General features: G+C 55.4%; 2 protein-coding genes across 7 annotated transcripts; one reads left to right on the top strand and one right to left on the bottom strand.

Moving 5' to 3' along the window:
* Positions 1-10,409: 10,409 nt before the first annotated feature.
* Positions 10,410-19,393, top strand: PTOV1 (PTOV1 extended AT-hook containing adaptor protein). 3 transcript variants are annotated; one of them, XM_035711375.2, is made up of 14 exons: positions 10,410-10,754; positions 13,299-13,436; positions 13,576-13,658; positions 13,734-13,791; positions 13,891-13,998; positions 15,399-15,530; positions 15,673-15,756; positions 16,343-16,429; positions 16,530-16,603; positions 16,682-16,739; positions 17,074-17,178; positions 18,646-18,843; positions 18,941-19,010; positions 19,265-19,393. In XM_035711375.2, exons 1-13 carry the CDS (start codon positions 10,584-10,586, stop codon positions 18,950-18,952), a joined length of 1,308 nt encoding a protein of 435 aa, XP_035567268.2. In that variant the 5' UTR covers positions 10,410-10,583; the 3' UTR covers positions 18,953-19,010; positions 19,265-19,393. The 3 variants fall into 3 exon arrangements, with proteins under 3 accessions (XP_035567268.2, XP_035567270.2, XP_025279984.1); XM_035711377.2 differs by having other exon boundaries at positions 19,169-19,393; XM_025424199.3 differs by lacking the exon at positions 15,399-15,530 and having other exon boundaries at positions 10,415-10,754; positions 15,601-15,756.
* LOC112645122 (polynucleotide kinase 3'-phosphatase) lies at positions 15,136-26,207 on the bottom strand. 4 transcript variants are annotated; one of them, XM_025424195.3, is made up of 19 exons: positions 26,095-26,207; positions 25,653-25,816; positions 24,982-25,028; positions 24,310-24,609; positions 23,559-23,638; positions 23,422-23,479; positions 23,220-23,327; positions 22,839-22,910; positions 21,770-21,818; positions 21,621-21,691; positions 21,444-21,536; positions 21,273-21,369; positions 21,125-21,186; positions 20,852-20,961; positions 20,685-20,772; positions 20,540-20,601; positions 19,880-20,447; positions 19,583-19,745; positions 15,136-18,816 (listed from the first exon to the last, which is right to left on the bottom strand). In XM_025424195.3, exons 2-17 carry the CDS (start codon positions 25,801-25,803, stop codon positions 20,330-20,332), a joined length of 1,566 nt encoding a protein of 521 aa, XP_025279980.1. In that variant the 5' UTR covers positions 25,804-25,816; positions 26,095-26,207; the 3' UTR covers positions 15,136-18,816; positions 19,583-19,745; positions 19,880-20,329. The 4 variants fall into 4 exon arrangements, with proteins under 4 accessions (XP_025279980.1, XP_025279981.1, XP_048964836.1 ...); XM_025424196.3 differs by having other exon boundaries at positions 26,080-26,203; XM_049108879.1 differs by having other exon boundaries at positions 19,583-19,772; positions 19,880-20,244; positions 26,095-26,188.
* Positions 26,208-26,695: the final 488 nt, after the last annotated feature.

Here is a 26,695-nt window from a genome sequence, read left to right as displayed (position 1 = left end):
ACGGGAGAGCTGCTCTTAGCTCTTGTTCTCACTGGTCAAATGCACTCCCAGAAGGCAAGTGTAGTGGGCCAGCCTGTTTCTAAAAGTGCAGGCCAACTTGTCAAGATCACCAGAGCATCCATGGAGGTTGTAATTGGTCAAGCGACTAGTGGAAACATTTCTTTTTAAGATTTAATTATTTATTTATTCATGAGAGAGACAGAGAGAGAGAGAGAGAAGCAGAGACACAGGCAGGGGGAGAAGCAGGCTCCATGCAGGGAGCGGAACGTGGGACTCGATCCTGGGTCTCCAGGATTATGCCCTGGGCCGAAGGCAGGTGTTAAACCACTGAGCCACCCAGGGATCCCTGGAAACATTTCATTTTTGATCAGTTTGCTTTGGCTGCATCCAGAGCTGGAAGCAAGACTAGGAAATTCGTGAGAATTCTCCCAACTGGCAAAAGTGGCAGAACATAAGTGTGTGTGGGGGGGGGGAGGTTAGAGCAAAAATGTTTTATTTATTTTATTTTATTTTATTTTATTTTATTTTATTTTATTTTATTTTATTTTATTTTATTTTTATTTTTATTTTTATTTTTATTTTAATGAAAGACACAGAGAGGCAGAGACACAGACAGAGGGAGAAGCAGGCTCCCTGGGGGGAGCCCAATGGGGGATTTGATCCCAGGACCCCAGGATCACGAGCTAAGCGGAAGGCAGACGCTCAACCACTGAGCCACCCTGGCACCCCTGAAATATTTCATATATGTGGGGTCAGTTTATCTTGTTTTTTTCTTTTTTTTTTCCACTTAAGTAGTGGCCTCGCATCTATATCATTCCTTGCATGTGACCCCATTAAATGGCCACATACCAATTCCACATGGCATCCAGTCTGTAGAGCTTGTGAGTGTGTAACAGACCCTACCAGGCAGGGACTTACACAGCAAGCATTTGGGGCACAGTTGCTCTGGGTCAGGAGTCCAGACGCAGCACAGCTCATACCTCCAGCTCATGGTCCGTCTGGGTTGCAATCTCATCTGAAGGCTCAGCTGGCAGAGGGCCGACTTCCAAGCTCATTCACCAGCTCACCGGTGAGTTTCAGGTCCTCGATGGTGAAAATCTCCCGCCCACCCCCGTTTCTGACCACAGAGGCCCCCCTCACGCTACTACTAGCATGGCTGCTGGCTTCTCTGGAAGTGAGTGGGTACCCAAGGTGGAAACCAGAGTCTTCTTGTAACCCAGTCATAGAAGTGATATCCCATCACTTCGGCCATATTTTGCACATTACAACTCAGGAGGCCCAGCCCCCACTGAAGCTGAGGAAAAATAATGGGAATATAATACCAAGAGGTGTGGGGGTCCCAGGGGCCATGTTGGGAGCTCTGCCACATGGCACATGGCAGTTGGTTAGCTGTGCCAGTTTTCACTTAATCAAAAATGCTGTAGAAAATGAGCATATATGTATTTTCATATATTTTTTGTTCCTTTGTGCCAGCATTCCTGTGGGATCCATTCCTAAGAGCAAAATTTCAGGATTGGAGATCATGCCGATTTTGTTTCACTTCACTCTTTAAAAATTGAACTTTTTTTTTTTCCGTATATATAAAACCTTTATATGATTCATACTTTAAGAGGTTCTAAAACCAACCCAATGCATGGTCTCTCCCAGCTCCCTCTGGAGATCAATTACCAATTTTCTGGTGGTTTTTTTATTTTTTATTTTTTGTTTTGTGTAAGGTCCATGCTCAACATGGGGCTTGCACTCACAACCCTGAGATTGCGTTGTTTGCTTTACCGACTGAGCCAGCTAGGCGCCCCTCAATTTTTTTTTATAGATATTAGTTATTTATTCATGAGAGACAGGAGAGAGAGGGGCAGAGACACAGGCAGAGGGAGAAGCAGGCTCCATGCAGGGAGCCTGATTGGGCGGGGTGGGGGGGTTCCATCCAGGGACTGTGGGATCACACCCCGAGCTAAAGGCAGATGCTCAACCACTGAGCCACCCAGGCGCCCCTCAAGTACCAATTTTCTCATGTGTTCTTTTGGAGCTACGTACAAGCAGGTGGAAGCAAACAGAAAGACATTCATTTTCTGGGTCTGCTAACCAGTGCAGGCTAGTTTATATTTCTAAAACAGCTTTACAAAAAAAATAAATAAATAAAACAGCTTTACAGGAGGTATAATTGATAAACAAAACCCTGCACATACTTTGATGAGTTTGGACATCTACATATACTCGTGAAATCGTCCCTGCAATCAAGGTAGACATCTGCCACCTACAAACTTATGTCCCTTTGGGTTTCTCTGTGTGTGTGTGGGGGGGGGGGGTAAGAACACAAATGAGATCTACCCCCTTAAATTTCAGCTCACCGTAGAGAATTGCAGTCAGCATTGTGTCATACAGCAGAGCTCTAGAACTTTGATACAGCCTACTTTACTCTGTAGATTACTTTTTTCATCTGACAACATATCTTGCAATTTATACCAGGGCAAAAAGCCCTCTGTTCTTTTTCATGCCTGCAGAGTATTCCCTGTGTGAATTAGACCATTTTTTAAAGCACCTATTATTGGTCACATAGGATGCTTCTGACCTTTGTGGGTGCCCGTCTTTTTTTTTTTTTTTTTCTTCTTTTTTTTTAAAGATTTATTTATTTATTTATGATAGAGAGAGAGAGAGAGAGAGGCAGACACACAGGAGGAGGGAGAAGCAGGTTCCATGCCGGGAGCCCGACACGGGACTGGATCCCGGAACTCTGGGGCCATGCCCTGGGCCAAAGGCAGGTGCTAAACCGCTGAGCCACCCAGGGACCCCCCCCCTTTTTTTTTCTTAAGATTTTTACTTATTCATGAGAGAGGCAGAGACATAGGCAGAGGGAGAAGCAGGCTCCCTGAAGGGAGCCCGATTTGGAACTCCATCCTGGAACTCTAGGATCATGCTCTGAGCTGAAGGTAGACACTGAACCGCTGAGCCACCCAGGTGTCCCTGTGGGTGCCCATCTTAAGCTGAGGCAAAACTGCCAAATTGCCCTTCCAAAGCCATCTGGTTTCTTGTTAATTTGTGGGTATGGATCTCACCGCACCAGGAGAGGCGAGGTGGGATGTGGTCATCTCCATGAGAGGAAGAAGACCACTGGAGTGTTTGGAACAGTGTGCTGGGGGGGTGCAGGTAATGGCTGAGAGGCAGATGCGAGAAGTGCTGTGGTGACAGGGATGGGCAGGTCCCATCTTGAGTTGATAGCCATGGTGTGCCTCGGGGAAGAGGGACAGGAAAGTGAGGCATTCACTCCTGATGCCCCTCATTTTTTCCATCAGGTAGGGGTCACGAGCTTCTGCTGAGGTTAATCAGGAACCTGGGCTCAAGACCCCCCTCAGCCTGTTCTTGGCCATGATCTCAGGCTTCCACCTCCCCATCCTTGGGTTCCCTGTTTGTAGAATGAGGATGATAAGATTGCCATCCTCATGGCAGGAGTTTATTATTATTTTTTTTTAATTTTTATTTATTTATGTATGATAGTCACAGAGAGAGAGAGAGGCAGAGACACAGGCAGAGGGAGAAGCAGGCTCCATACACCGGGAGCCCGATATGGGATGCGATCCCGGGTCTCCAGGATCGCGCCCTGGGCCAAAGGCAGGCGCTAAACCGCTGCGCCACCCAGGGATCCCTATTATTATTATTTTTTTTTTTATGGCAGGAGTTTAAAAGGGAAATGCTAAGCACAGTGTTCAGCAAGTACCTATTATTATTGCTTTGTCCCAAAAATGATATTTTTTAAAATTAAGTGTTCCAGGCTGGCACCAGCTCTGACCACCAGTCTGACCCACTCTACTGTGCGTGGCTGACGATAACCAGGCTATTGCTGAGACCCTTGAGGAACTTCATAGAATACCAGGAAGCAGCAGCAGGGGCCCAGTTAACACTGGAAGTCATAAATTTGCAATTCATTTATTTGAAAAATATCAATTGGATGCCTGCTAGGGGCTGGCGCTGAGGCGGTGAAAAAGATGGGTGCGGTCCTGCCCTCTGTAGTTGGCAGGAAGCGGCCAGGTTGCTCACCTTGCAGATGGTTCTCTCCTGCCTGACCTTGAAGGGCCCTGGTGAGAGTTTAATAACTTCCCCCAGAGTCTAATGTGGGTCAGGCTGTTCCCCCTGGTGGCTGTCCTCATTCAAGAGTCCTGCTGCTGTCGTTCAATAGCCAACCCCTTCGTTTTGGGGTCTTTGGTCTCCAGCCTTGGGAATGGAGCATGGGCATGGAGAGTGCACACGGGCTTTTATCTGCCTGGGACCAGAAGTGATGCTCCTGATGTCATGTTGCTCATGCTTATGCTCCCACTGGTGAGAACGAAATCATCCCAATCTCCTCCAGGGGAAGCTGGGACAGGTGGTTTTCTGGTGCATGCTGGAAGGGGAAATGGGGTGTTGAACACATCACACCACTTCTGTAGAGGTGTGAAGGGCGTTCTGGGCAGGGGGTGGGATGTGCACTTGGACCTCGAGTGCTCTGTGACGGGCTTTTGGGACATGGCTGTGAATAAACAAACATGGTCCTTGTCTTTACAAAGCGCCCAGGCTAATGTGGAGGCCACAAATAATTACAAATGATGAGAAAGTTTAAGGAAGAATAATATATAGAGCCTGATGAGCACTTGGCAGACAGACTATTATATTTTTTAAAAATTTTTCTTTTATTTCAGAGAGACAGAGCACAAGCGGGGGTGGGGGGGGAGCAGAGAGCGGGAGAAGCAGGCTCCCTGCTAAGCAGGGATTTTCCCCAACACAAGGCTCCATCCCAGGATCCCAAGATCATGACCTGGGCTGAAGGCAGATGCTTCAGCGACTGAGCCACCCAGATGCCCCCAGACTTTTTAAGATTTTATTTATTCATGAGAGACACACAGAGAGAGAGGGGCAGAGACATAGGCAGAGGGAGAAGCAGGCTCCCCATGGGGAGCCCGATGCAGGACTCAATCCCAGGACCCAGGGACCATGACCTGAGCTGAAGGCAGACGCTCAACACTTAGCCACCCAGGCATCCCGCCCCCAGAGTTTTCAAAAAAACAAAACATTTTGTAATCGCAAAACCAAAAACCAAAGATCTTCGAGACAGAGATCTCTTTACTCCCATTTTGTTATATAAAGCATTTTTATTTGTCCATGTTGCCTTTGTGTCCTTGTCTGTGTCACATACACATCTAACCCATACATGTCCCAGTTTGCCCTTTTAGTAAACTTAATCAGGTTGATAAAACAGGATTATTTGAAAAGGATATTTCAATGTCAGGATAGGCTGGGTTGGGTTGCAATAACAAACAACTTCCAAATTGGAGTGACTTGAGATAGCAAAGGGGTTTTCTCACTCCTGCTACCTATGGGGTCAGCTTGGAGCTGATGCTGAAAGATCTTGAACATTGCCAGCAGCAGAGGAAAGGCATAAAGAACTGTGGCCTTGCACTAGTAACTAAATACTCCAGACTGAATTCATATGTGTCATTTTGCTCACTGTCCCACTGGCCAGAATTAATCACATGGCCCCACTGGACCATGATGGGGCCAGGAAGTGCAATCCTTTTCATTACTGGGCGAGCAAGAGTTAGAAATACATGGCAAATAGCACTAATGAGCATCCAAACACTTTATTTTGTTTAAGATTTTATTTATTTATTCATGAGAGAGGAGAGGGAGAGGCAGAGACACAGGCAGAGGGAGAAGCGGGCTCCATGCAGGGAGCCCAATGCAGGACTCGATCCCGGGACCCCAGGATCACGCCCTGGGCCGAAGGCAGACGCTCAACCGCGGAGCCACCCAGGCATCCCATCTAAATACTTTAAATGTTTTGTTTTAACCCAGAACATGTAAACAGACATTCATCTCTTTATGTAAGACTGAGACCTTTTAAGTATAAGTCTCCCATTTATCATACCATAGCATAATCTTATATAAACTACATCCACAAAGCACAAGTCATTTATCATTTGCAGTGTTTTGTCCTTTTTTTTTTTTTAGATTTATTTATTGGAGTACCCAGGTGGCTCATTCAGTTAGGCGTCCGACTCGATTTTTGCTCAGGTCATGGTCTCATGGGTCATGGGATGGAGCCCTGTGTTGGGTTCCAAGCTCAGCAGGGAGTCTGCTCAAGATTCTCTCTTTCCCTCTCCCTCTGCCCCTCCAACTTGCCAGCAGGATTTATTGACTTGAGAGAGAGGGAACACAAGTGGGGGTAGGGGCAGAGGGCAAGGGAGAGAGAGGATCTCAAGCCGACTCCCTGCTGAGCTCAGAGCCCAATACTAGGGCTCCACCCCATAACCCATGAGATCATGACCTGAGGTAAATTAAAGAGTCAGATGCTCAACCAACTGGGCTCCTGGGTGGCTCAGTTGGTTGAGTGTCTGCCTTCGGCTCGGGGACCGATGCTGGGGTCCAGGATCAAGTTCCATATTGGGCTCCTTGTGGGAGGCCTGCTTCTCCCTCTGCCTATGTCTCTGCCCTCCCCCCTCTCATGAATGAATAAATAAACTTAAAAAAAAAGTGTCTGCCTTGGGCTCTGGTCATGATCTCGGAGTCCCCCCTGCTCGGCAGGGAATCTGCTTCTCTTTCTGCCCTTCCCCTGCTCGTGATCTCTTTCTCTCTCTCTCTCTCTCTCAAATAAATAAATAAAACCTTAAAAAAAAAGATGCTCAACCAAGTGACCCACCCAGGCACCCCAGTTTTGTCTTTTTTTTTTTTTAAAGCAATTCACTTTTATTTCTTCAATGCAGGCATCCTGGTTTCCAAATAAACAACTCTCCTGCATTAATATTTCATTGGTTTGATAGGATTAAGTTATTAACTTAAGAGGCAAGTGGCATAAACAGGTTTGGTAGCAGACAGCTACTTTTCAGGAAGTACAGCATCATAGATGGGAGCCTAATTGCTCAGTCGTATCAGCCTACTAGCCTGGACAGCAGGTTTCATAGATGAAATGGGCAGTTGTCTTTCAAACTGGCTCCCCGGGTAAGCCAGTTGGTTTCAGAGAGCTGTACTGTAGTATTACTTAGAATTTCGGCCCACATTTTTGTTTCACATTCTGGGATGTTTCCATTTTGCTCCTGCTGGAGTGTATCCTGGCACAACTTTCTGTTTAGATATCCTGGGAATTCATACTCACACGTGTGTCCTGATGGGAGCTGAAGGATGATGAAAGAGATCATTCTGGATAGAGCAGCAAAAGTCCACCATGCGGGGCATTAGAAGAAGTTTGTATTGAACTCAAAGGGGATTGGGAAGCCACTGGAGTGTTTAGGAGGATGTTATCCAGGGAAGAGATTGTGGAGTCTTGGACCAATGGGAATGGTGAGAAATGAGGATTTGGGGGGATTAAGGAGGCTTCGCTCTCTGTGGTTCTGTCTCCTTGCTGCTGCCAGTGGTCAGTTGTCCTGACATGGATGATGGTCAGGGGTCTGGAGGTTAACTGTTGATATCTAACATGTGGTCTGGGTCCAGAGAGCACTGACTCCATTTGGTCACAACTCAGGTTTGGGTTCCAGTCAGCCCTGGGAAACCCTGGGCTGCTCAGCTTTAGTGGGTGGGGCAAAAAAGGACGGGGAAATACATCCTGGCCCCAGGCTTCTCCTATATCATGGGCCACCCCTCTGACTCGTTTGCTGGTTGCTCCTCAGGACTCTGACCTCTAAAGGGACAGAGTGTCCTGGTCTCTATCTATACACATGCTTTTTGTGACCTCGCTGTCTCATTGATTCAAACACATAAGACTCCTAAAGCTGTATCTCCAGACTCCCCTATCCACAGTGCTTAGTCAAGGTCTAAGTTAACACATCACAAATGGAAGCAGCGATTTCCACCTGCTCCCATAGCCAGTTTCCTTTCACTAAGTGGCACCCCTGTATGGGCAAAAACCTTGGAATCATGCTTCATATCTCCTTCTCTCACTTTATGCAAGTCCTTTGAGCTCCAGCTTGAAATAAATTGTGGAAACGACCACCTCCACGGTGGCCCCCCTGCCTGCCATCCATCCCATCTGTGCCTCTTAACTGGATTATTGGCACAGTCTTCACTCTGGCCGTCTGCTTCCATTCATCCCCTACCATCTTATTTTCAACACAGCTGCTGGAGGAATCCTTCAAAAAAATTTAACTATTTTTTTTAAAGATTTTATTTATTCATGAGAGACACACAGAGAGAGGCAGAGACAGAGGCAGAAGCAGGCTCTATGCAGGGGGCCCAATGTGGGACCCAATCCTGGAACTGAGGGACACGCCCTGAGCCAAAGGCAGACGTTCAACCACTGAGCCACCCAGGCGTCCCAAGACTTAACAATTTCTCAAGTTATTTTTCAGTAGGTAACATTTGCATATGGTAAAAATTCCAAATTGTCTAAGAGAGTAAACTGAGTCTCCCTTCCACCCTGCTGGTCCCATTCCCTCGGTCTGCTGCCTTCTCTCCTCAGAGGCGACTCACCTGTTTTCTGTAGACTTGTAGAGATATCCTGTGGATGTTTCTATGCATTCTATGAAAGACCTGTTTAAAAATAAGCGAGTCAAAAAATAAAAAATAGGGATCCCTGGGTGGCGCAGTGGTTTGGCGCCTGCCTTTGGTCCAGGGCGCGATCCTGGAGATCCGGGATCGAATCCCACGTCGGGCTCCCGGTGCATGGAGCCTGCTTCTCCCTCTGCCTGTGTCTCTGCCTCTCTCTCTCTCACTGTGTGCCTATCATAAAAAAAAAAAAAAAAAAAAAAAATAAGTCTATGTCACTCCCTTGTTGAAAACCTTCCCAGCAAAGTGAGATCCAAATTCAAATTTCAGGGTACCTGGGTGGCTCAGTTGCTTAAACATCTGCCTTCCACTCAGGATATGATCTCAGGGTTGTGGATGGAGCCTGACATCGGGCTCCCTGCTCAGCGGAGAATCTGCTTCTCCCTCTCCCTCTGCCCCTCCCCCCTACTCGAGTGCTCTCTCCCTCACACTCTCTCAAATAAATAAAATCTTAAAAAAACATTTCAAATCCCATCCCAAGGCTACAGGATCCTGCTTGTGGACCCCAGCACCTCCCCATTCCCATAGCTCTCCTCCACCCTCAATGCAATCCAGCTGCGCTGCTATCCTTACTCTCCTTCCAATCTCAGGATTGTACCCCTTGCTGTTCTCTCATCTTAGGACTCTTCCAGCCCAAGTAGAATCGGAGGCCGCCTAAAGGATACTTCCCTGACTCCTCATGGTCACCATGCCATTGTCCCGTGCATTTGCTCTTCTTTTTCAAATTTTTAAATATTTTATTTAAATGCAATTTGCCAATGTATAACACCCAGTGCTCATCCCATCAAGTGCCCTCCTTAGTATTCCTCACCCAGTCACCTCTTCCCCTCCCCCGCTTCTGCAACTCTGTTTCCCAGGGTTGCATCTGCGCTTTTTATAACATTTATCACAAACTGTGATTATTTGTCCTGTCCAGTGGACCTTGGGCTCTATGAGAGACCTGGTCTGTTTCGGTCATCACATTACACTTGCTGCCCACGCAAACTATAAATAGTAGTACTGATAATGATTTTTAACAGTTTTTATTTTAATCACCCCGTGTTCATCACAATGACTTTTTTCTTTTTTAAGAAAAGTTGACGTCTAAGTCGTTACCATGCTGAGTACTGATCCGACTACTTTAACTCATTGAATCCTCATAACCACTTTACAGCTACCTATTGTCCAAAGTTCAAGGACAGGCAAATTTAAGCAAAGAATGTTACACAACTCCTAGTAAGTGAATACGCAGTCGTGCAAGAGTCGAGCGAAGGAGTGAATCAATGAACAGCCCCGAGAAGCAGAGCGGCTAGAAGCCCCAAGAGGTACCTAGGGCGGTGGGCGGAGCCCAGGGCGCGGGGGCCAATGGGCACGCAGCAGTGACTGGCGGCCGCCCCTGGGACTCCTGGCACCGCCCAGGGCGCGCGGGGGCCGCTGGGATTTGTGGTCTCCGGCCCAGCTAGCCACGTCACTGCCTTCAAATATTAAGTCCTACCCTGATACAGGGTACAGTCCGTATCCCCAAACTTTTAGGTAGGTTCCTTTGCCCCCAGGCTCACTAATCCTTACTCCTCCTCTTCCCGAGGTCTCTTGGTGTAGTCTCCCGGTTCCGCGGGTCCGGGACTCGGGATAGGGTCTCTTGGAAACCTATCCCCCAGCCCGTAGCCAACTTGGTATCGTCTTCTACGTTCACCAACCCCCACCTCTACACCGTCCGGGTGGCCTCTCCCGCCACACCCCCCCTGAAGCGTGGCTCTCACGTCTTCTCAGTTCCTCCCCTGTAGCCCGAGCCGCCCAGAGCCTCTTCCAATGGCCGTGTTCCCCGCCCCACACACCCTCTCCGTTTCCCGAGGCCCCCCAGCTCTATTTTGGTACGGCCCGGCCACGCCCCCTCGCGGACGCTCTTGGTACGCGCCTCGCTCCCCCGCTCGCCGCAGTGGTTTGGCCGCGGCGACCCCTCTCCTGTGGCGCGTCCCCCGCGCTTGGTACAGTCCAGCCCGTCTCCCCCGAAGCCGCGCGCCCGCGCCCCTCAGTCGGTGGAGCCCGCAGCCCCCCGTGCGGCCCGTGGCAACCCCCAGCCCGCTGGGTCCGCTCCCGCTATGGTCCGTCCGCGCCGCGCTCCGCACCGCTCCGGCGCTGGGGGCCCCCTCGGGGGTCGCGGCCGCCCCCCGCGGCCCCTCACGGTGCGCGCCGCCCGCTCGCGCTCCTGGCCCGCCAGCCCCCGCGGCCCGCAGCCGCCGCGGATCCGGGCCCGCTCGGCCCCTCCCATGGTGAGCCCCCCGCCTTTTTTCCAGAGCCTTCCACGGCCCCGCCCCCGCCGGCCCCTCCCCCGGGCTTGGGTCTTTGTCCGCGGCCCCCTCCTCTCTCGGGTCTCCGGGTGGCCCTAGGGGTGGTCCCGCCTGGGGCCGGGTTCCCCCGTAGAACCCCCCGGGTGGTACGCGCCGGGCTCTCCTCTTTGTTGCGCGTTTGGGCTGGGGTGGCGGGGGTGGGGTACGGGGGCGGGGATGGCTCAAATTACTGCTGACTCCGCGTCCCGATTTAAACGCGGGGTGGGGGGCGGGCGGCGTTCACGCTTGTTTTTCCAATTGGAAAGTTGGTCTCTCTTCGGGCAGGAAACCTGGAAATGGGGGAGGGGGCCTCGGCGAGAGGGGCCCGCGCGTCCTGCGCTCGCGTGCCCAAGGTGTTGCACCCGGGGTGTTCTCCGGGCCCGCGCGCGTCTGCACGGCGCCCGTGGCGTGTGCGCCCGGGATTTGCACGCCCGCCCAGATGTGGGATGCCCTTACGGAGTGCAGCAAGCCCAAACATAAACATCTAGCTTCGCAGGTTTATTATTAACTACACGCGCCTCCCCAGACCCCAAATACACACGTACTTCTCAAGAATCTTAAGGTGTACCTGGAATAGTAAAACTGCACATCCTGACGTTTCACGCTTGCCCGGGTGTGCCTTTCGCCCTAGGCTGGCTCTCAGTTCGCCTCTTTCATGAACTGACCCCGACGTTGTGCAAGGCATGGAGCTGTGGCAGCCCCGCGCGAGTCTTAAAGCCGGCTTCGTGGGATCTTAAACCTGAGATACCAAGGCTCTGAACCTTCCCCGAAACTTAAACATACCCCTTCGCCCAACTGCCTCATCCTCTTAGTTCAGCAGCAATCACACCTAGTTGCTCAAGAGCGTTTTCTGGGTCCTTCAACGGGCATCCTAGGGTTTTGGTTCTCTTCCCAAGTTCGAAATAGGCTTCCTAGTAAACAACAATTCACATGTCGGAGGCACAGCCAAATTTTGCACACACTTGCCCAGATGGGAGATTTCCTCTAGGATTGCACGGAAGCCTAGTCCTTAAGGTGGTCCTCCACTTGGGTGTGTGGGCCACATTGTTACTGCAGGTGGACCCAGGCTTCTAGGTAACTGTTCCTGGTCTTTACATTCTAGACCTAAACATTTTTCAAAGCCTGCATGAGCAGTTTGCCCTCCAGACAAAGCGGACTTTAGGCACGTGCTCCTGCAGCTTACGCTGCCTGGGTCCTTAAATGCATTCACCTGGATTTCCAAAGGCTGTGTGCTCTAAGTCCTGATGCTCAGATGCTCTGCGCCCCACTTGTGGCACCTTCAAAGCGAGGGCCCCAACGCCCCTGTTCTGCATCTCAGATGTGGTCTAGCACTGAACGCTCGCCAACCTGTTCTTACACCAAGATGCTCTCTGGTTTTCTCCCTAATCTGATACTTTTGCCCAAATTCCAGAATCAGCCGCCCAGTTGAAGGACATGCAGGTTTGGGTTTTTGTTTTTGTTTTGCTTGCCTCTTAAGTCCCGGTAAGATACAACTTTTCTTGTCTGTTGTCCTGGGACAAAAGACATTTGTGTGCTTTGTAGGAAATGCAGAGTACCTGTTAGTAGTCAGATGAAAAGTAACAACCGTTACGATTTCTCTTGCTGCTCCGAGGCATTTACAAGTAGGTTTGCAGGGGTTTCTTGCTGCCGGCCTATTCCAAAGCCTTCCCTTGTTTGCCTTGAGATGTTTTTGGTTTAGAAAAAAGATACCTGGGAGAGTGCCCTGTGAAGAGTAGAATGTGTAGCTTTCCTTGGCTTTATTGCTGGAACGTTCTCCCTGTGTTCCTCAGATGCTCTCAAGATGTTGTGTTTGAGACCCCTCCAGGTGTTGTTACACTCTCTGTTCTGAAGGTCTCCTGGCCTCCCTGGATGGTTCTGTTCTGTGCTTCGCTTTACCTCCTCCATCCCCCTGGGGTCAAACTAGAGGGCAGGAGGGTCTGTGACTGCCTGGAAGGGCTGGCAGGAACTAGAGGGGAGAGTCCAGACTTCTGGAGGGCCATGGGGAGCTTTGGAAGAATTTTGAGCAAGGGTGGGTTGGGGCAAACCAGTGTGTCCAGGCTGGCCTGTGCATTGGAGTGGGGGTGCTTCAAGGAGGCCCTGGACCTAGAGACCTGGTTTGTGAGTTGAGTCAGGACAGAGGGACCAAGAGTTGATTGGGCTGGGGGTGTGAGTGAGTGGACGGCATCTTCTGAAGCAGGTGGGATGACATTGTAAGCAGAGAACACAGCTGGAGCAAAGTCTGGAAGGGGAAACAGATCAGTGTTGAGGTGACAAGTGGGATGGTGGGGGCCCTGGTTCTGGAGTTGTGGCAGGAAGAGGATGTGGAGGTCAGTCGCTTGGGGTCCTGACCCCTGGCACAGGGTTTGGATGTGACCCTGGGAGTTTCCGAGGGGGGATTTGGGTGTGAATCCAAATCCACAGACGTGGGGGGACAGCCTGTCCTTGTGGGTCCCTCAGCCTCAGTTTCTCTGCTCTCCTCTGCTGCAGCAAGGTGCTCGGGTCTTCGGCGCCTTGGGTCCCATCGGGCCCTCCTCTCCTGGGCTCGCCCTCGGGGGCCTGGCCGTAGGTGAGCACCGGCTCAGCAACAAGCTGCTGGCCTGGAGTGGCGTCCTCGAGTGGCAGGAGGTGAGCTGTGCCAGGTCCCCTTGTGAGTCCCCGAGGGGGCTGGGGGATGGCCTCAAGGGTCCCGGTTGCCCCTGTGGGTGGGGCACGCTGAGGCATCTAGGTTGTGTCCAGTGACCCCTCCCCCTCCCCCCCATGACAGAAGCGCAGACCCTACTCCGACTCTACTGCAAAGCTGAAGCGAGCCCTCCCCTGCCAGGCCTACGTGAATCAGGGCGAGAACCTGTGAGTAGTGATGGGCAGGCAGGGGGGTGGATGGCAGGGGGGCCTCCCTTGACCCTCTGCCCCCACTCCCCGCAGGGAGACGGACCAGTGGCCCCAGAAGCTGATCATGCAGCTCATCCCGCAGCAGCTGCTGGTAAAACCCTCCTCCAGCCTCTCCCCCCAAGCCCCCCAGCCCGCTCCCCAGAGACCCCGCAGCCCCAGAGTAACCCAGAGGTTCCTGTGTTGCCACCAGACCACCCTGGGCCCCCTGTTCCGCAACTCCCAGCTGGCACAATTCCACTTCACCAACAGAGACTGCGACTCTCTCAAGGGGCTCTGCCGCGTGATGGGCAACGGCTTCGTGAGTAGAGTGGGTCCCGGGGTGGGTGGTGGTGAGGACAAGGACTCCTGAGTGCCTTGGTGACAGAGGACAGCAGGAGGCAGGGCTCTGCAGGGACCACCCCAGGCAGGGTCCCAGGACATCCCTCCTGAGGGGTCCAGGGGTGTCCTCTTGGTGGCGTCTCAGTCTCTGTCTGTAAATGAGGGTGTCAGAGCAGAGCACCTGCCTCGGGCTCCTGTAGCTTGGCTGGGCGGGGAGCGGACAGGGAAGTGAGGGAGTGGAGGTCCAGGGCTGGCTCTCCCAGGACCCTGTGGGGGCCCAGCACTGTCAGGGACCTGCTAATGGAAGGTGGCTGGGGGAGGAGGTGAGTCGGGATGGGGGTGTCCTCTGTGCTGGGGCTGTTTCGTCTGGCAAATGGGGCTTCATGGTGGGACTCCCTCCTTAGGCTACGAGAAGTCAGCCTGTGGAAAGTGAGGCAGACACCCTGTAGACATGAGCTGGTGAGGCTGTGGTGCAGGGCACGTAGGGACTGAATCCCAGGGTGGTCTCTGTACCCACCCACCCCACCCCTCCCTGGTCTGGGCCTCCTCTCATGGAGGCCCTGGTATCGGCCAGTGACCCCCTCTCCCGGGGTCTGGTTGTGGAAGGAGATAGATGCTAGTAGGTTATCTGCCCAGGACACCCTAGGACTCAGTTCCGGGGTCCCCTCCAGTCTCTGGTCCCAGCACCTTCCCCATCCCTATCTCCAGGTGCTGGGTGGGCCATGATCCCCCATGTCCATGCAGATCCTGTTTCCTCAGGGTCTGTCCAGACCAGGGGTCGATTGGTGCAGGGTCTCTTGCCTGACTGGTCACCCCTTAACTCAGCACCATTCTGCGGGGGACCTGCTATCTGCCTGGCTAATGGGGCCTTCAGGCCATAAGAATGACAGGTCAGCGCACTTCTTGTGCCACCTGGCATGTTCTGCTCCTGGGGAGACCAGCTGTGTGGGGGTCCAGGAAGGTCGGGGCAAGTTCCCTGAGCAACAAGAGATGTCAGGCAGGCAGCGTGGGGTATTCTCCAAAGCGTACGCCCCTTTGTTCTGACAGCCCCGAGGGAGGAGTCTGGTCTGTCAGACTCCTAGCTCTTCCCATGTCCCACTGAGGAGGCACTAGCATCTCAAATAACAAATATTTATGTGGTGTTGTCTCTGGAGGCTCCTGTGAAACCATTTTACAGACGGGAAAACTGAGGTCCGGGAATAGGGGATTTGTGTCTGAGCTCCCAGCTAGGAGGAAGCAGAGCTGGGTCTGTGCCCAGGGCCTCCCTGGAGGACGTTCTGGCCTGGTTAGCAGGCGGGTCCTGCTCTAAGAGACGGGGCTGGCATTGAGAGGGGGACAGGGGTGGGAGATGCATCCCTCTCAGGCTCCTTGCACCTGTAGGGTGGGGCCCGGGCCCCTGACCACAGATTGCCCAGGAGGGGAGACATGGAGATGCCCAGTCACCTCCTCTTGCAACATGTTTTGGTCTCCGGCTTCTCTTTGGTGTTGACTTTGAGGACAGAGCAGCCTCAGGTTAGCTTGGAGTGGTGGGCGGCAGTGCCCCAGGGTGCCTCACTGCCTTCCTGCTCCCCGCCCCTCCCAGGCGGGGTGTATGCTCTTTCCCCACATCTCCCCCTGCGAGGTGCGCGTACTCATGCTCCTGTACTCGTCCAAGAAAAAGATCTTCATGGGCCTCATCCCTTATGACCAGAGCGGCTTCGTCAATGCCATCCGGCAGGTTATCACCACGCGCAAACAGGTTGGTGCTGGTGGAGCCCAGGCCAGCCCTCGGGTCCCAGGCAGTGGACAGGTCAATGAGGCCTTGAAGAGCAAGGGGGGCGGTGGGGATGACCGTGGTCGCTGACAGGAGGGACACCCATGTGGGAGCAGAGCAGGGACGTGGATAGACAGGCACGAAGGCTTGTGGGGAACGCTGTGTGGCTGGCTGGAAGGCTCTGGAGGGGGGCCGTGTTGTGGCTCACCCCTTGTAAGTTACTTATGAATTTATGAATATTGTCCTCCTTCCCAGCAGTGTGTCTCTGTTGGGTGCAGTGAACTATGGGGATGTTCAGTCTTAGAGGCAGACCCTTTGGGCTTGGTACCCCAGGTTGAGCATCTGAGACTTGTTTTCAGGGCCTTTGGGAGCCATGGGAGGTCTCGAGCAGGTGAAGGACAGGGCCAGCATGGGAGGCGGGGGAGTCCTCTGGGACTGTGGACAGACAGACTGGAGGCTGAAGATCTGGAGAGGAAGCTGGGGGTGAGGGTCCTGGGGTCAGCTCTGAGGTTTCCCAGAAGCCTCCCCTGGAGCGCTCCTGGGCACTGGTCCCCTGCTTTTGCTCCCACAGGCAGTGGGCCCTGGTGGTGTCGCGGGCCCGGTGCAGATCGTCAACAACAAGTTCCTAGCGTGGAGTGGAGTCATGGAGTGGCAAGAGGTGAGTCCTGGGGGGTACCTGGGTGCCCATAAGACCAGTGCATCCTTGCTGACTGGGGCACCTCCCACTGCTGATGTCACTTTCTTCCTCTCCCCAAAAGCCCAGGCCTGAGCCCAACAGTCGGTCCAAGAGGTGGCTGCCATCACATGTCTACGTGAACCAAGGGGAGATCCTGTGAGTGTCGGGCTGGGGGCCAAGGCAGGGTCTTGTCGAGGCCCGGCTTCCTGACCCTGGTCCCCTCATGCCCCGCAGGAGGACTGAGCAGTGGCCAAGGAAGCTGTACATGCAGCTCATCCCACAGCAGCTGCTGGTGAGAGTGAAGGGAGGCCCTGGGCCTGCCCCACCTGTGAGATAGCTGGTGTAGGCCTTGGGGCCACAGTGCTTTCCCTAAAGAAAAGCTAGAGAATCTTCTAGAGAGCATGTGCAAGGGCCCAGTGGCTGGTCATCCAACAAGTGCAGGCAGGCAGGGGTGGAGACCGGCTTGATGAGGGGGTCACACTCGGGAACCGTCCAAGGTGGTCCGTCGGGGTGAGGCCTATGGAGGCAGTGGCAGCTGCCATGTGGGGACCGTGCAGAGGCAGGACAGTGTGGCTGTGGCTCACTCAGGGTTCCTTTGTCATGGAGCCATACCGCCTTCCCTGCAGACCACCCTGGTACCACTGTTTCGGAACTCGCGCCTGGTCCAGTTCCACTTCACCAAGGACCTGGAGACGCTGAAGAGCCTGTGCCGGATCATGGACAATGGCTTTGTGAGTGGGGCAAGGGGCTGACGAGGAGGGCCCGGCTGGGGCGCACAGGGCCGGTTCCCTTTTGGGTTTAAGAACTGGGAGATGAGAGCCTGTGACCGTTCCTCCAGACCAGCTTGGGGGAGTGTGCAGGGGTGGCCCCCCAGTGACAGCAGGTTGGCCTTGTGTTTGGACACGTGCTGCCTCTCAGGCCACATGACTCCCTGAGGCTCTGTGCTGTCCTGACCCCATTTTACAGATGGGGAAACTGAGGCCCAGAGGTAGTGTCTGAGGCTGAGATGTGCACCCCGCCTGGTGCAGGCCTCCAGGATTGACTCAGTGTCAAGGAGCTGGTACTACGGAGCGAGGATCCGGTGCCCCCAGGGCCTTCCTCCTGCTCTCCCTGGGGACAAGGAGCCACTGTCCATGCCCAATTTCTAGAGGAAAACCCAAGGCTCCTGGAGGCACCTTGCCAGGCAGGGAGGGCCACCTGTTTCCAGCCCCAGCCCTCAGAGCACTGGCCTCAGTTTCTCCATCTTTGAGGCGAGGCGTGTTGTGCTCTGGTGCTCATGAAGCACCACTGTCCGGGCACTCTGTGGGCGTTGCTGCACCGGGCCAGCGTCTGTCCTGCAGCCCTGCGACAGTGCGCTGAGGGGAAGCCCACGTGTTTCTTTTGCATTAAAAAAAAAAAAATTGAGCAGCAGAGTTCCTCAGGGGAGCCTGCAGAGGCCCTGCTCCCTGTGTGCTGCGGCCGCTCAGGTAGGTGTGCGGGGCGGGCGCGCTTTGGAAGGGCTTCCCTCCGGGCACCTGCCACCATGGTCCCCCAAGGTAACGCAGAGGGAGGGCTTGGCCCTTCTGGTTCCAGGGGCTTGCTGTGAGTCCTCCAGCTCTGAGCCTCAGTTTGCCCACCTGTAGGGGGGTGGTGACCTGGGCTGTGGAGAGTCTTTTGGGGGGAGGTTGTCCAGTAAAACAGCCCTGGCCCTTGGGCCTCTTCCTTCGAGCAGGCATCACTGCTGCTACTTCAGCCATGTCTCAGGGCGGGGGAGACACGACAGCAGGGTCCCTGCCACTGGGGGGCTCACGGTCGGCACTTCAGCTGCTCCAGGGCTGCACGTGGGGGATCTTAGTGCTGGGCTTCCTGGGGCCTGATCGGCCTGTGCATCTCGCGTGGCCTCTGTGGGTCACAGCCACCAGGTGCTGTGGAGCAGCTCTGCGCGCCCGCCTGTCCGCTAGTGGGGAGCTTGGCTGTGGTGCTGCCAGCTCCTCAGTCCTTCCGTGCAGAGCCCATTGGTCCCTGGGCTGTTGTTGGTTTCTGTCCCCTTGTCCCCGAGCAGGAGTGACACTAGGGGTATGAGGACGGCTTTCAGGATGCATTGGTGTGCCGTGTGCTTCAGGTCTCAGGAGCACTGGCCTGTGCTTGAGCCCCTGAGGCTGTTGGGGGGTGGGGGGTGGAGTGGTCCGACCATGACCCGCCTGCTCTGCGCCCACCAGGCCGGCTGCGTGCACTTTTCCTACAAGGCATCGTGCGAGGTGCGCGTGCTCATGCTCCTGTACTCGTCAGAGAAGAAGATCTTCATCGGCCTCATCCCCCATGACCAGAGCAACTTCGTCAACGGCATCCGGCGTGTCATCGCCAACCAGCAGCAGGTCCTGCAGCGGAACCTGGAGCAGGAGCAGCAGCAGCGCGGGGTGAGGTGGCGAGCTCTCCCCCCAATCCCCTGCCCAGCTACCCCTCCTCACCCCCACCCCTACCACTGATGCCCCTCCCCACTTTCCTCCCCCACAGATGGGGGGGTAGTGGCCACCCCCAGGCTGGGCCCCTCCAGGAGTCACAGACGAGGCCCCCGCCAAAACTGGTGAGTAGCACCCGGCTCGAGCGCAGGAAGGACCCTCAGTGGTGTCCGGGTTTGGGATATGATCATGTGACCCTGGCGTGGAGTTCCAAGCAGAGAGGCGTATCTGTGCCTTGTGGTCCCCAGGGTCTCCTGGGCAAGTATAGCCCTCTCTCCCCCAGGAGGTGATGAAGCTGTGGTTTCCAGGCTGGGATTGGAGGGCCCATGGGGTGCTGGGAGGCCCTGTCCAGGCCCTCCCACTCTCCTCCTGCCCCCAGGTCAGATGCTTCTGAGCAGGGGCCCCTGGGGATGGCTACTGCCCAGCGAGATGGAGGACAGCGTCCGGAGAGGTCTCCGCGGACGGTCCCCACCCCTGTACGTTTCCCCAATAAAGTCTTTTAAAAGCCCGTTGGCCACTAGGCTCCGTGTCCAGATGCCTTGGCAGGGGAGATGCCAGTGGAGCCGAGCGCCATGGGTTCCCAGAAGGCTGATGGCCTAAGGCCCCCTGCCCTAGGCTAGAGTCCCTCAGCTTGATGGGACCCAGGAGTATGAATTTCCATCAGATTTCTGGGGGAGGCCACCTTTCGTGAGGTCACCTGAGCTAGAAGGAAGGACACTCTTCACAGAGCTGCTTGTGCCTTCAGGGGCAGGTGTGTCCCCAGCTGACTGGCCCACGCAGCGGATGGTGGCCCCATCTTCCTGGGCCTCCCTGGAGCTGGCTGGCTGTATTCCTGGGCCCAGGGCCTGCTCTCCTCCATCCTTTGGGATTCAACAGGCCTCACTTGGCTGGCAGCAAACACAGGCCATCCAGGACTTGCTGGGGGTTTGGGGCCTGGCAGGGCTCTCAGCAGCGCCCCCTACTGCTCAGGTCCGGGCTGCCATTCCTCACTCACCAGATTCGGGATCCAGCTCTTGTCCTCAGGGTCACATCATGGGTGCTCCTTGGCTGGCTCTGCAGCTGGGCAGCCCGCAGGTGAGGAAAAGCCCCCGCCCCCACCCCGCACCCCTTTGGGCCCTGCCCCTCTGGATTCCCCACCCTCTGTTTAGGGTGCCCACAGCCACAGTTCTGAGGAAGCCTAAACTACCCTCCCTGGGAAAGGCCTGTGGTCCGAGTGCGCAGCTCAGCGCAGATCCCTGGGGGTCCGTGCCCCGAGGCCTGGGAGGCCGGCAGGTCTGTGCTCCCCCGTCCCCGGGGACTCGCCCGGGTGCCTGTCCTCACTGGGTAGACTACCCTTCTTTCAGCATGATGCTGTCCAAGCTTAAAAAAAAAAAAAAAACAATTTATTGGGGGCAGGGGCAGGGGCAGGGGCGGGGGCGGGGGCGGGGGGGTGGGGATGCGCAGCTCAGCCCTCTGAGAACTGGCAGTAGAGCCGTTCAAGCCGAGGCTCCAGGTTCAGCCGGAACGGGATTTCCAGGATTGCCGAAAATCCTTCTGCCAGGGTCGGGGCCTCGAACTGCTTTCTGGCAGCAGGGGTGATGGGGGAAGGTGAGACCCAGCTGGGGTCCGGTCCACCCCCCACCTCCTCACCTCCCCACTAGGCTTCTGTGTTTACCTGTAGCCATACATGACCACATCGGACACGGGGGCGTGAGAGGAGCCCGTCATCTCTCGGAACTGCAGGGGGTGGGGGTTGGGGTTAGGTCTGGGAATTGGGGGCCTGGAGGCGGTCGGGACGGCAGGGGCAGGGGCCAGCTTACCCGGTTATTGTGGCGTGCATGCTCCAGGGTGGTGCTGAAGAGGAAGCAGCGGCAGGGCACACCTGCGTCTCGGGCACACTTAATGTACCTGTTGGGGCCAGGAAGGGGCCAGGCTGGTAAGGGGTGCTGAGCCCACCCTATAGAGGCTGCCCATGGGAGCCCAGTACCTGGCCCGGGTCGGAGGGTCTGGGTTTGTGTTGTCAATCACAACCCGTTTCCTCTGCTTTAGAGCATTCTCACACGTGGTCACGCAGCGCTGCCATGAGCCCAGGGTGTCCTGGGGGATACAAGGTGACAGACCCTGAGTGGGAGAGGGCAGGAGAAACAAGGGAAGCAGACACCTAGGGAGAACCTAGGTGGGGTAGGGAATGGGCACAGAAGATGGAAGGATCAGGGACTCTGCGCTCAGCCTGGGCACATTGGGGGGGGGCCTGTCTCACCCTGTTCACGTGCACGTATCCTGCTGACACAAGATGCTCTTGGAGGAAGGTGGACTTGCCAGCTGTGAGGCAGGGGCAAGGTCAGTGGGGGCCCAAGGACCCAGAGCTGGACTGGGGCTTCTGAGGTCAAGGGGTCAAGGTGTCTCACCCCCAGGAAATCCCACGGCGACAACCACTTCAGGGTCGTGGCTCAAGAGGGAGCTGGACTCCGGGAGGCAAAGCGGCCCCGAGGGGGAGACGGTTCTCTGGGAGGGGTGGTAGTGATGAGCAAGACCCTCTCCTCCTCTCCCGACTCCCACTCCCACCCCGAAGGCCTCACCGGGTCAAAGGTGGGGAGCACGAAGTTGGCAACGGGCCACTTGAGAAAGAACTCCTCTGGTGTGGCGAAGGGCAGGCCAAGGTTGAGAGCAAACTGGCGGGGAGGGGACGACAGGGGACACAGACATCAGATAAGGTGGGGACACAGCTCCAGGCCAGCAGGGGAAAGGAGCCTCACCAGACGGTCTGCACAAGAGAAGTCTTTCTTCTTTCGGCCAGGGGCCCAGTTGGCTGGTCGTCCAGCTGCATCTGGGACAGAAGACAGCTCCATGTCCACCAGCGGCCCAGCCGAGGGGATCCACACACTCCCCATCCCTGGGTCCTTACCTCCCACGAACATGCTGTCCCCGATGGAGACAGGCACACCTTCGTTGCCCTAGGGAGGGACAGGTGACAACAGGCAGTAAGGAACCCACCCACTCCCATGCCTGCTCCCCTAGAATACTAATGGGGGTTGCGAGGATGCTGAGCTGGGCCTGACGTCTGGCCTCTCCTGCCCCAGTTCAGCATCATATCCTGGTGGCACGTCTGGCCTCTCCTGCCCCAGTTCAGCATCATATCCTGGTGGCGCTGCCACTGCTGGGCCACTTCCTACCCCCCTTCACTGTTCCATCCCCATTGCGTCTGTTCCCTACACAGCCACCAGGGGGGTGTCAGTTCCCACTTCTGTAGATTCCTCTCCTCCCAGCCCTCCTGGGCCCCATCCCTTTGCCCCCTGGCTGGGTAAAAGGGAAGACCTTACCTTACCCACAAGGCCTCACGATCTGACACCTGCCCGATCTCTGACCCTACGCCCCACCCTTACCCCATCATCCATTCAGGTCCTGCTACCCAGGCCTCTTCACTGTCCCTGAACACACTAGTCATAGCCCTGCCTCGGGACCTTTACATGTGCTTTACACATGCTGTTACTCCCACCTGGAAGCTCTTCCTAGGTTCCCCTGCGAGGCTCCCTCCCTCACTAGCTTCATAATTACAAGGGCACCTTGGAGAGGCCTACCTAACCCCTGTAGGTAAACCCTGCCTCACCTCACTTCACTCCCACCATTTCACACCCAGTCTGTGCACCTCTAGTCTGCACCCTCGCTGGTATGTGAGCCCCAGCAGGTCTGTCTCATACGCTAACAAATTCAGCTCAAGAAGCTGTTGAGCTTCAGAACAAAGGCACACACAAGAGAATACATGGACAACTGATGTGTCCCTGGACCATCCTGATCTTCAGAGTTGAAGAGTGCTGTCCGCCTGTACCTAGACTGGGACTGGTGGAAAAGGAGGCAAGGACCAGGGAATGAGATGAGAAGAGGAGAGAGGAGGTGGCCAAACAGCAGAGACCTGTGGCAGGGGGAGGCTGGGCTGAGTGAGGGAAGAAGGGAGCTACTGGGAGGCCACCACTCACCTGTTCCCGCAGATGGTCCCACATGCCGATCACTGGCTTCCGGTACAAGCCGGCGTGTGTGGCCACCAGCACCTGTGGGTGAAGGTCAGACACCCTCCTGGGCTCCTTCCCCAAATCCTTCAAGGGTGCATGGGTGCCAGGGATGCTACCCCTTCACCAACCCAGAGGACTCCAGATGCCCAAGAACCCATTTATGATGGGTTTCTACCAGCATAACCCTGCCGGGGGGCCTCCACTGCCTCCTGGTACGTATGCCTTCTCCCTGGGTCTCTGTTCCCTCCTCTCTGTCACGGTCTGACACCGTGACACTAACTCTGTCCCTGCCTCTGTCTGGGTCCCTGTCCCCCAACCTCTATGACTCAAGCTCCCTTGCAGCCATACCTGAAAGGGGAGGCCCAGTTTCTCCACCACAGCCTCCACTTTAGCCTTGAACTCCTCTGCCGGCAGCTTCCCGCGCCCAATGGCCATCTGGTTGGTGAAGATCACCAGCTGGGGGGGGGAAGCATGGATGTCACCTGGTGCCCTTCTCAGTGGGGCCCCAGCCTCCCTGTGGCCTGGTCTCCATGCACAAAAGCACACATACCTTGTAGCCTTCGGCATCCAGCTCCCGGAGCTTACGTGGAATCTCCAGGTATAAGATCCTAGGGTGGGTGGGAAAGCAGGTAGGTGACCTGGGGCCCACGGGGGCCTCACTCACCCCCTTGGTCTGCCTCTTATCACCTCCAGTCGGTGGGGCCGGTGGGAAAGACTTTCCCAGAGCGTGTGGTGATGAGGGTCCCGTCCAAATCAAAGCCAGCCACCTGATGTCAGCAAGAAAAGAGGAACAGCGACCCTGTTATGCCTCTGATCTCGACTCACAGGCTACATCACGTCACCTCTGCAACGTAGAGACATTACCACTTGCCCGTCACTAAATGGGAAACTGAGTCACAGCCTACACATCTTACGTTTAGGGGAAGGCACAGGAAGAATGTGTCCCTACCACCTGAGTGCAGAGCCCGAGATCTTCACTGTACCATCTCCTATTTCTCCTATGCCCCTGGGTATGCCAGCCTTTAAAATGGGGTTCACGTCATACTCACCCACCTCCCCTGGCCTTCACTTCAGGCTAATAACAGTGAAAATGAATACAGGAGTGAAGTTGGGTGCAAACCACATGTAGAGGACTGAGCCATGCGCTTTTCTGGGTTTATTACTTTACAGGGGACTGGGGGGCGGGGGGGATGGGGGGGAACTGTGAGGTCAGGTCTCTGGGTCCCTGTGAAAATGATGGTGTTCACTACTGTGCTTTCTGGGGCTCAAGCAGGAGCTGACATACATCGATGCCCCCAGGGCTTACAACACCCTCTGAACTTGTCATCAGATCCACTTCTCAAAAAAGTGGCAGCTAAGAGAGGTTGAATGGCCCAGGGGCACACAGCACACATCATTCAGCCCCAACTCCGTGTGGCTCCCTCAGCTTGGCTCTCACCTTGCTCCGAGGCTTCACCCCCGGTGCTGTAAATACTAGCAGCTTCTCGAAATTCTCCCAGCCCGGGGATGACTTCCGCATGCGTTTTTTCTGTGGCTCAACAGCCTCTGCCTCATGGGGAGCCACGGGAGGGGTGCCGGGTGGAGTGTCTTGCTGGGATACAGGCGTGCGGGCCTCTTCCCAGCGCAGGGTTAGCGGGTGGAGGCCGTTGACCAAGTACAGCGTGTCCCCCACCCTCAGAGAACCTTCTGATCCCGGACTCAGCTCCTGGGTCCCAGCAGTTGAGGGGTTAATTCCCAGCTGCAGAGAGAGACAGAGAGAGACAGAGAGAGAAAAGGAGGAGGAGGAGGAGGAGGAGCCGGGATTGGCTCCGGCCCCCAACCGGAACCTCCACGAATTAGAGGAAGGACAGCCTTCCCCCACCTGCCAATCAGACCCTTAAGCCCCGCCTCCTCACTGCGTACCACCAATCAGGGACGTGGAAGAGTTACTGTGGTCCAGCCTTAACCCAATTCAAACGTGGATGGATACGCGTTGAAAATGGCAATACCCCGAACCTTCTCTGCTGGCCACGTCCCCTTCCCTCAAACCGGGTTTTTCCAATGAGCCTGTTCCCTGCTGGGCTGCCATTCCTCCCCCAGGCCTCGCTGCGCCTTGCTGAGCAACTGGTACCTGTTTCACTGCCACGGTCCTGGTCCTGGGGTTTGCGACCAGCTCCACTGAGGGTTGAGAGGGTGGAGTGAGAATGTGCATCCTTGTGCGACGGCCTTCCTCACTACTGGGGAGCTTGGCCAGCTTCAGGCCACAGGATGGGGACATTCAGGCCATTCGGGACGGGAAAGCACTTTATTTCTAAATGGGGTCGGCTCTCTCTTTACATGCAGTAGTCAGAGAGAGGCCTCAGAATAGCCTGTGACGCCGGTCCTCGCCCAGCGGCAGGAGGCATTCTTCTGTACAGAACTGATTTCTCCTTGATGAGGCGTGTGACTGGGTGCAGGTCCTGGGCTACGCTCGTTACCACCTCGCCCTGCTTAGCAACCGCTACTTCTCACCGTAGCATCGGCTCTCTCCTTGGCAAGGGTCATGACCTGACTTAAGCCTTCCTGTGAGCATCGTCCTCTGACAACTGTCTCCCCACTAAGGGGTCTGGCTAGTTCCAGACCAGGCACAGCAGTTCTCTTCTTATGCTCCCCCGAGGGCACCTAACTGCAGGACGAGCTACACCACGCAATCTCGCCTGGCGGCCAAGCAGCTCCCTTACTGCACCGGCTGCCCACCATTCCCGCAGAGCACGTTCACGCTCCAGAGCGAGCCACAATCCCTACAGCTACGGCCCCGCCCACCTTGGTTTCTGGAGCACTTCCGGTCGGTAACCTGGGTCAAGGGTCCCCGGCCCAGGACAAGGGCTTGCCCGTCCGAGGGCAGGAAGATGGGGGGGGCTCCCCCGGGGGGGCTCTCCAGCCACAGGCGGCCCTGGGTCTCCACCTCGGCCATCCCAGGAGCCAGCCTAAGGGGAAGTAAACAGGTTTGAGTGGCAGAACGCCCTCAAACTGCTACAGCAAGTCCCGCCTCCCCCCGCCCCTCCACCAGGACTCTCCCTTCTTCCGCTTAGGGCTCCGGAAATCCCACCCCCTCGCCGGCCTCTGGCTCGCGCCGTTTCCCGGGCGACGACGCCCCGCTCAGTCCCGCGGAGAGTCCCGACCGGGACATTCCAGGGCAAAAGCCAAGAACCTCGCGCCCGCCCCCAGCTCGGCCCCGCAATCACCGTACCGGACCGGGACTCACTTCCCACTTGCGACCAGGGAACTCCTGCCCGAGGCGCTCTGCCCACAACTCGCCGGCGGCTTTCTCTGTTCCTCGGCGGACGGAAATGACTCGCCTACGGAAGGGGGCAGGGCGCAGGGCTTTGGCTCCGCCCACGACGGAAGCCCCGCCCCTTCTCAGACCACCTGCTCCTTCGGGCCCTCGGCGGCTCTGACCTTCCTCTCTCCTCCAGCAGTGGGAGGCTCCGACCAGTAGGGGGTGTGGGTCCTCTTTCACAGATTTTCCTCTTTCCACCTGGAACTCTTTTAACATTTCATTCCCTTAGTTACAGCGGGACACACTTCTTTTTCATTTGAAGATCATCAGTCCAAGAAATGTCCACCCCTGACAGCAGCCCTGACCTTCAATACTGCAATTTTCTCATCTTTAAAGTGAGAATAATCGTTTCCCCTTCATGGGGTTACTAGGAAGAGTTACTAGATGGAACTAGTCTTATAAAAGTGGTTGATTGGCAGTTCTGTTTAAGTCTTGTCTATTGCTAGCATGTCCCAGGTGGTGGTCTGATGGGAGAGGAAGATTCCAGGTTTACTTGGCCCAGCCAGACTTCGGACCAGGTGCCATT

This window comes from Canis lupus, chromosome 1 (genome assembly GCF_003254725.2).
Source record: "Canis lupus dingo isolate Sandy chromosome 1, ASM325472v2, whole genome shotgun sequence".
NCBI lineage: Eukaryota > Metazoa > Chordata > Mammalia > Carnivora > Canidae > Canis > Canis lupus.
The sequence above is the reverse complement of the archived record's forward strand: the minus strand, read 5'-3'. Positions and strand labels throughout refer to the sequence as shown.

Excerpts from the sequence above, each read along its gene's own strand:
- PTOV1 (XM_035711375.2), top strand. The coding sequence starts at position 10,584 with ATGGTCCGTCCGCGCCGCGCTCCGCACCGCTCCGGCGCTGGGGGCCCC. Across the intron at positions 10,755-13,298 it reads CCCGCTCGGCCCCTCCCATG|CAAGGTGCTCGGGTCTTCGG; the intron begins GTGAGCCCCCCG and ends CCTCTGCTGCAG. Across the intron at positions 13,792-13,890 it reads TCATCCCGCAGCAGCTGCTG|ACCACCCTGGGCCCCCTGTT; the intron begins GTAAAACCCTCC and ends TGTTGCCACCAG.
- LOC112645122 (XM_025424195.3), bottom strand. The coding sequence starts at position 25,803 with ATGGCCGAGGTGGAGACCCAGGGCCGCCTGTGGCTGGAGAGCCCCCCC. Across the intron at positions 23,480-23,558 it reads ACCGGCCCCACCGACTGGAG|GATCTTATACCTGGAGATTC; the intron begins GTGATAAGAGGC and ends CACCCACCCTAG. Across the intron at positions 21,187-21,272 it reads CGCCGTGGGATTTCCTGGGG|CTGGCAAGTCCACCTTCCTC; the intron begins GTGAGACACCTT and ends CCTGCCTCACAG.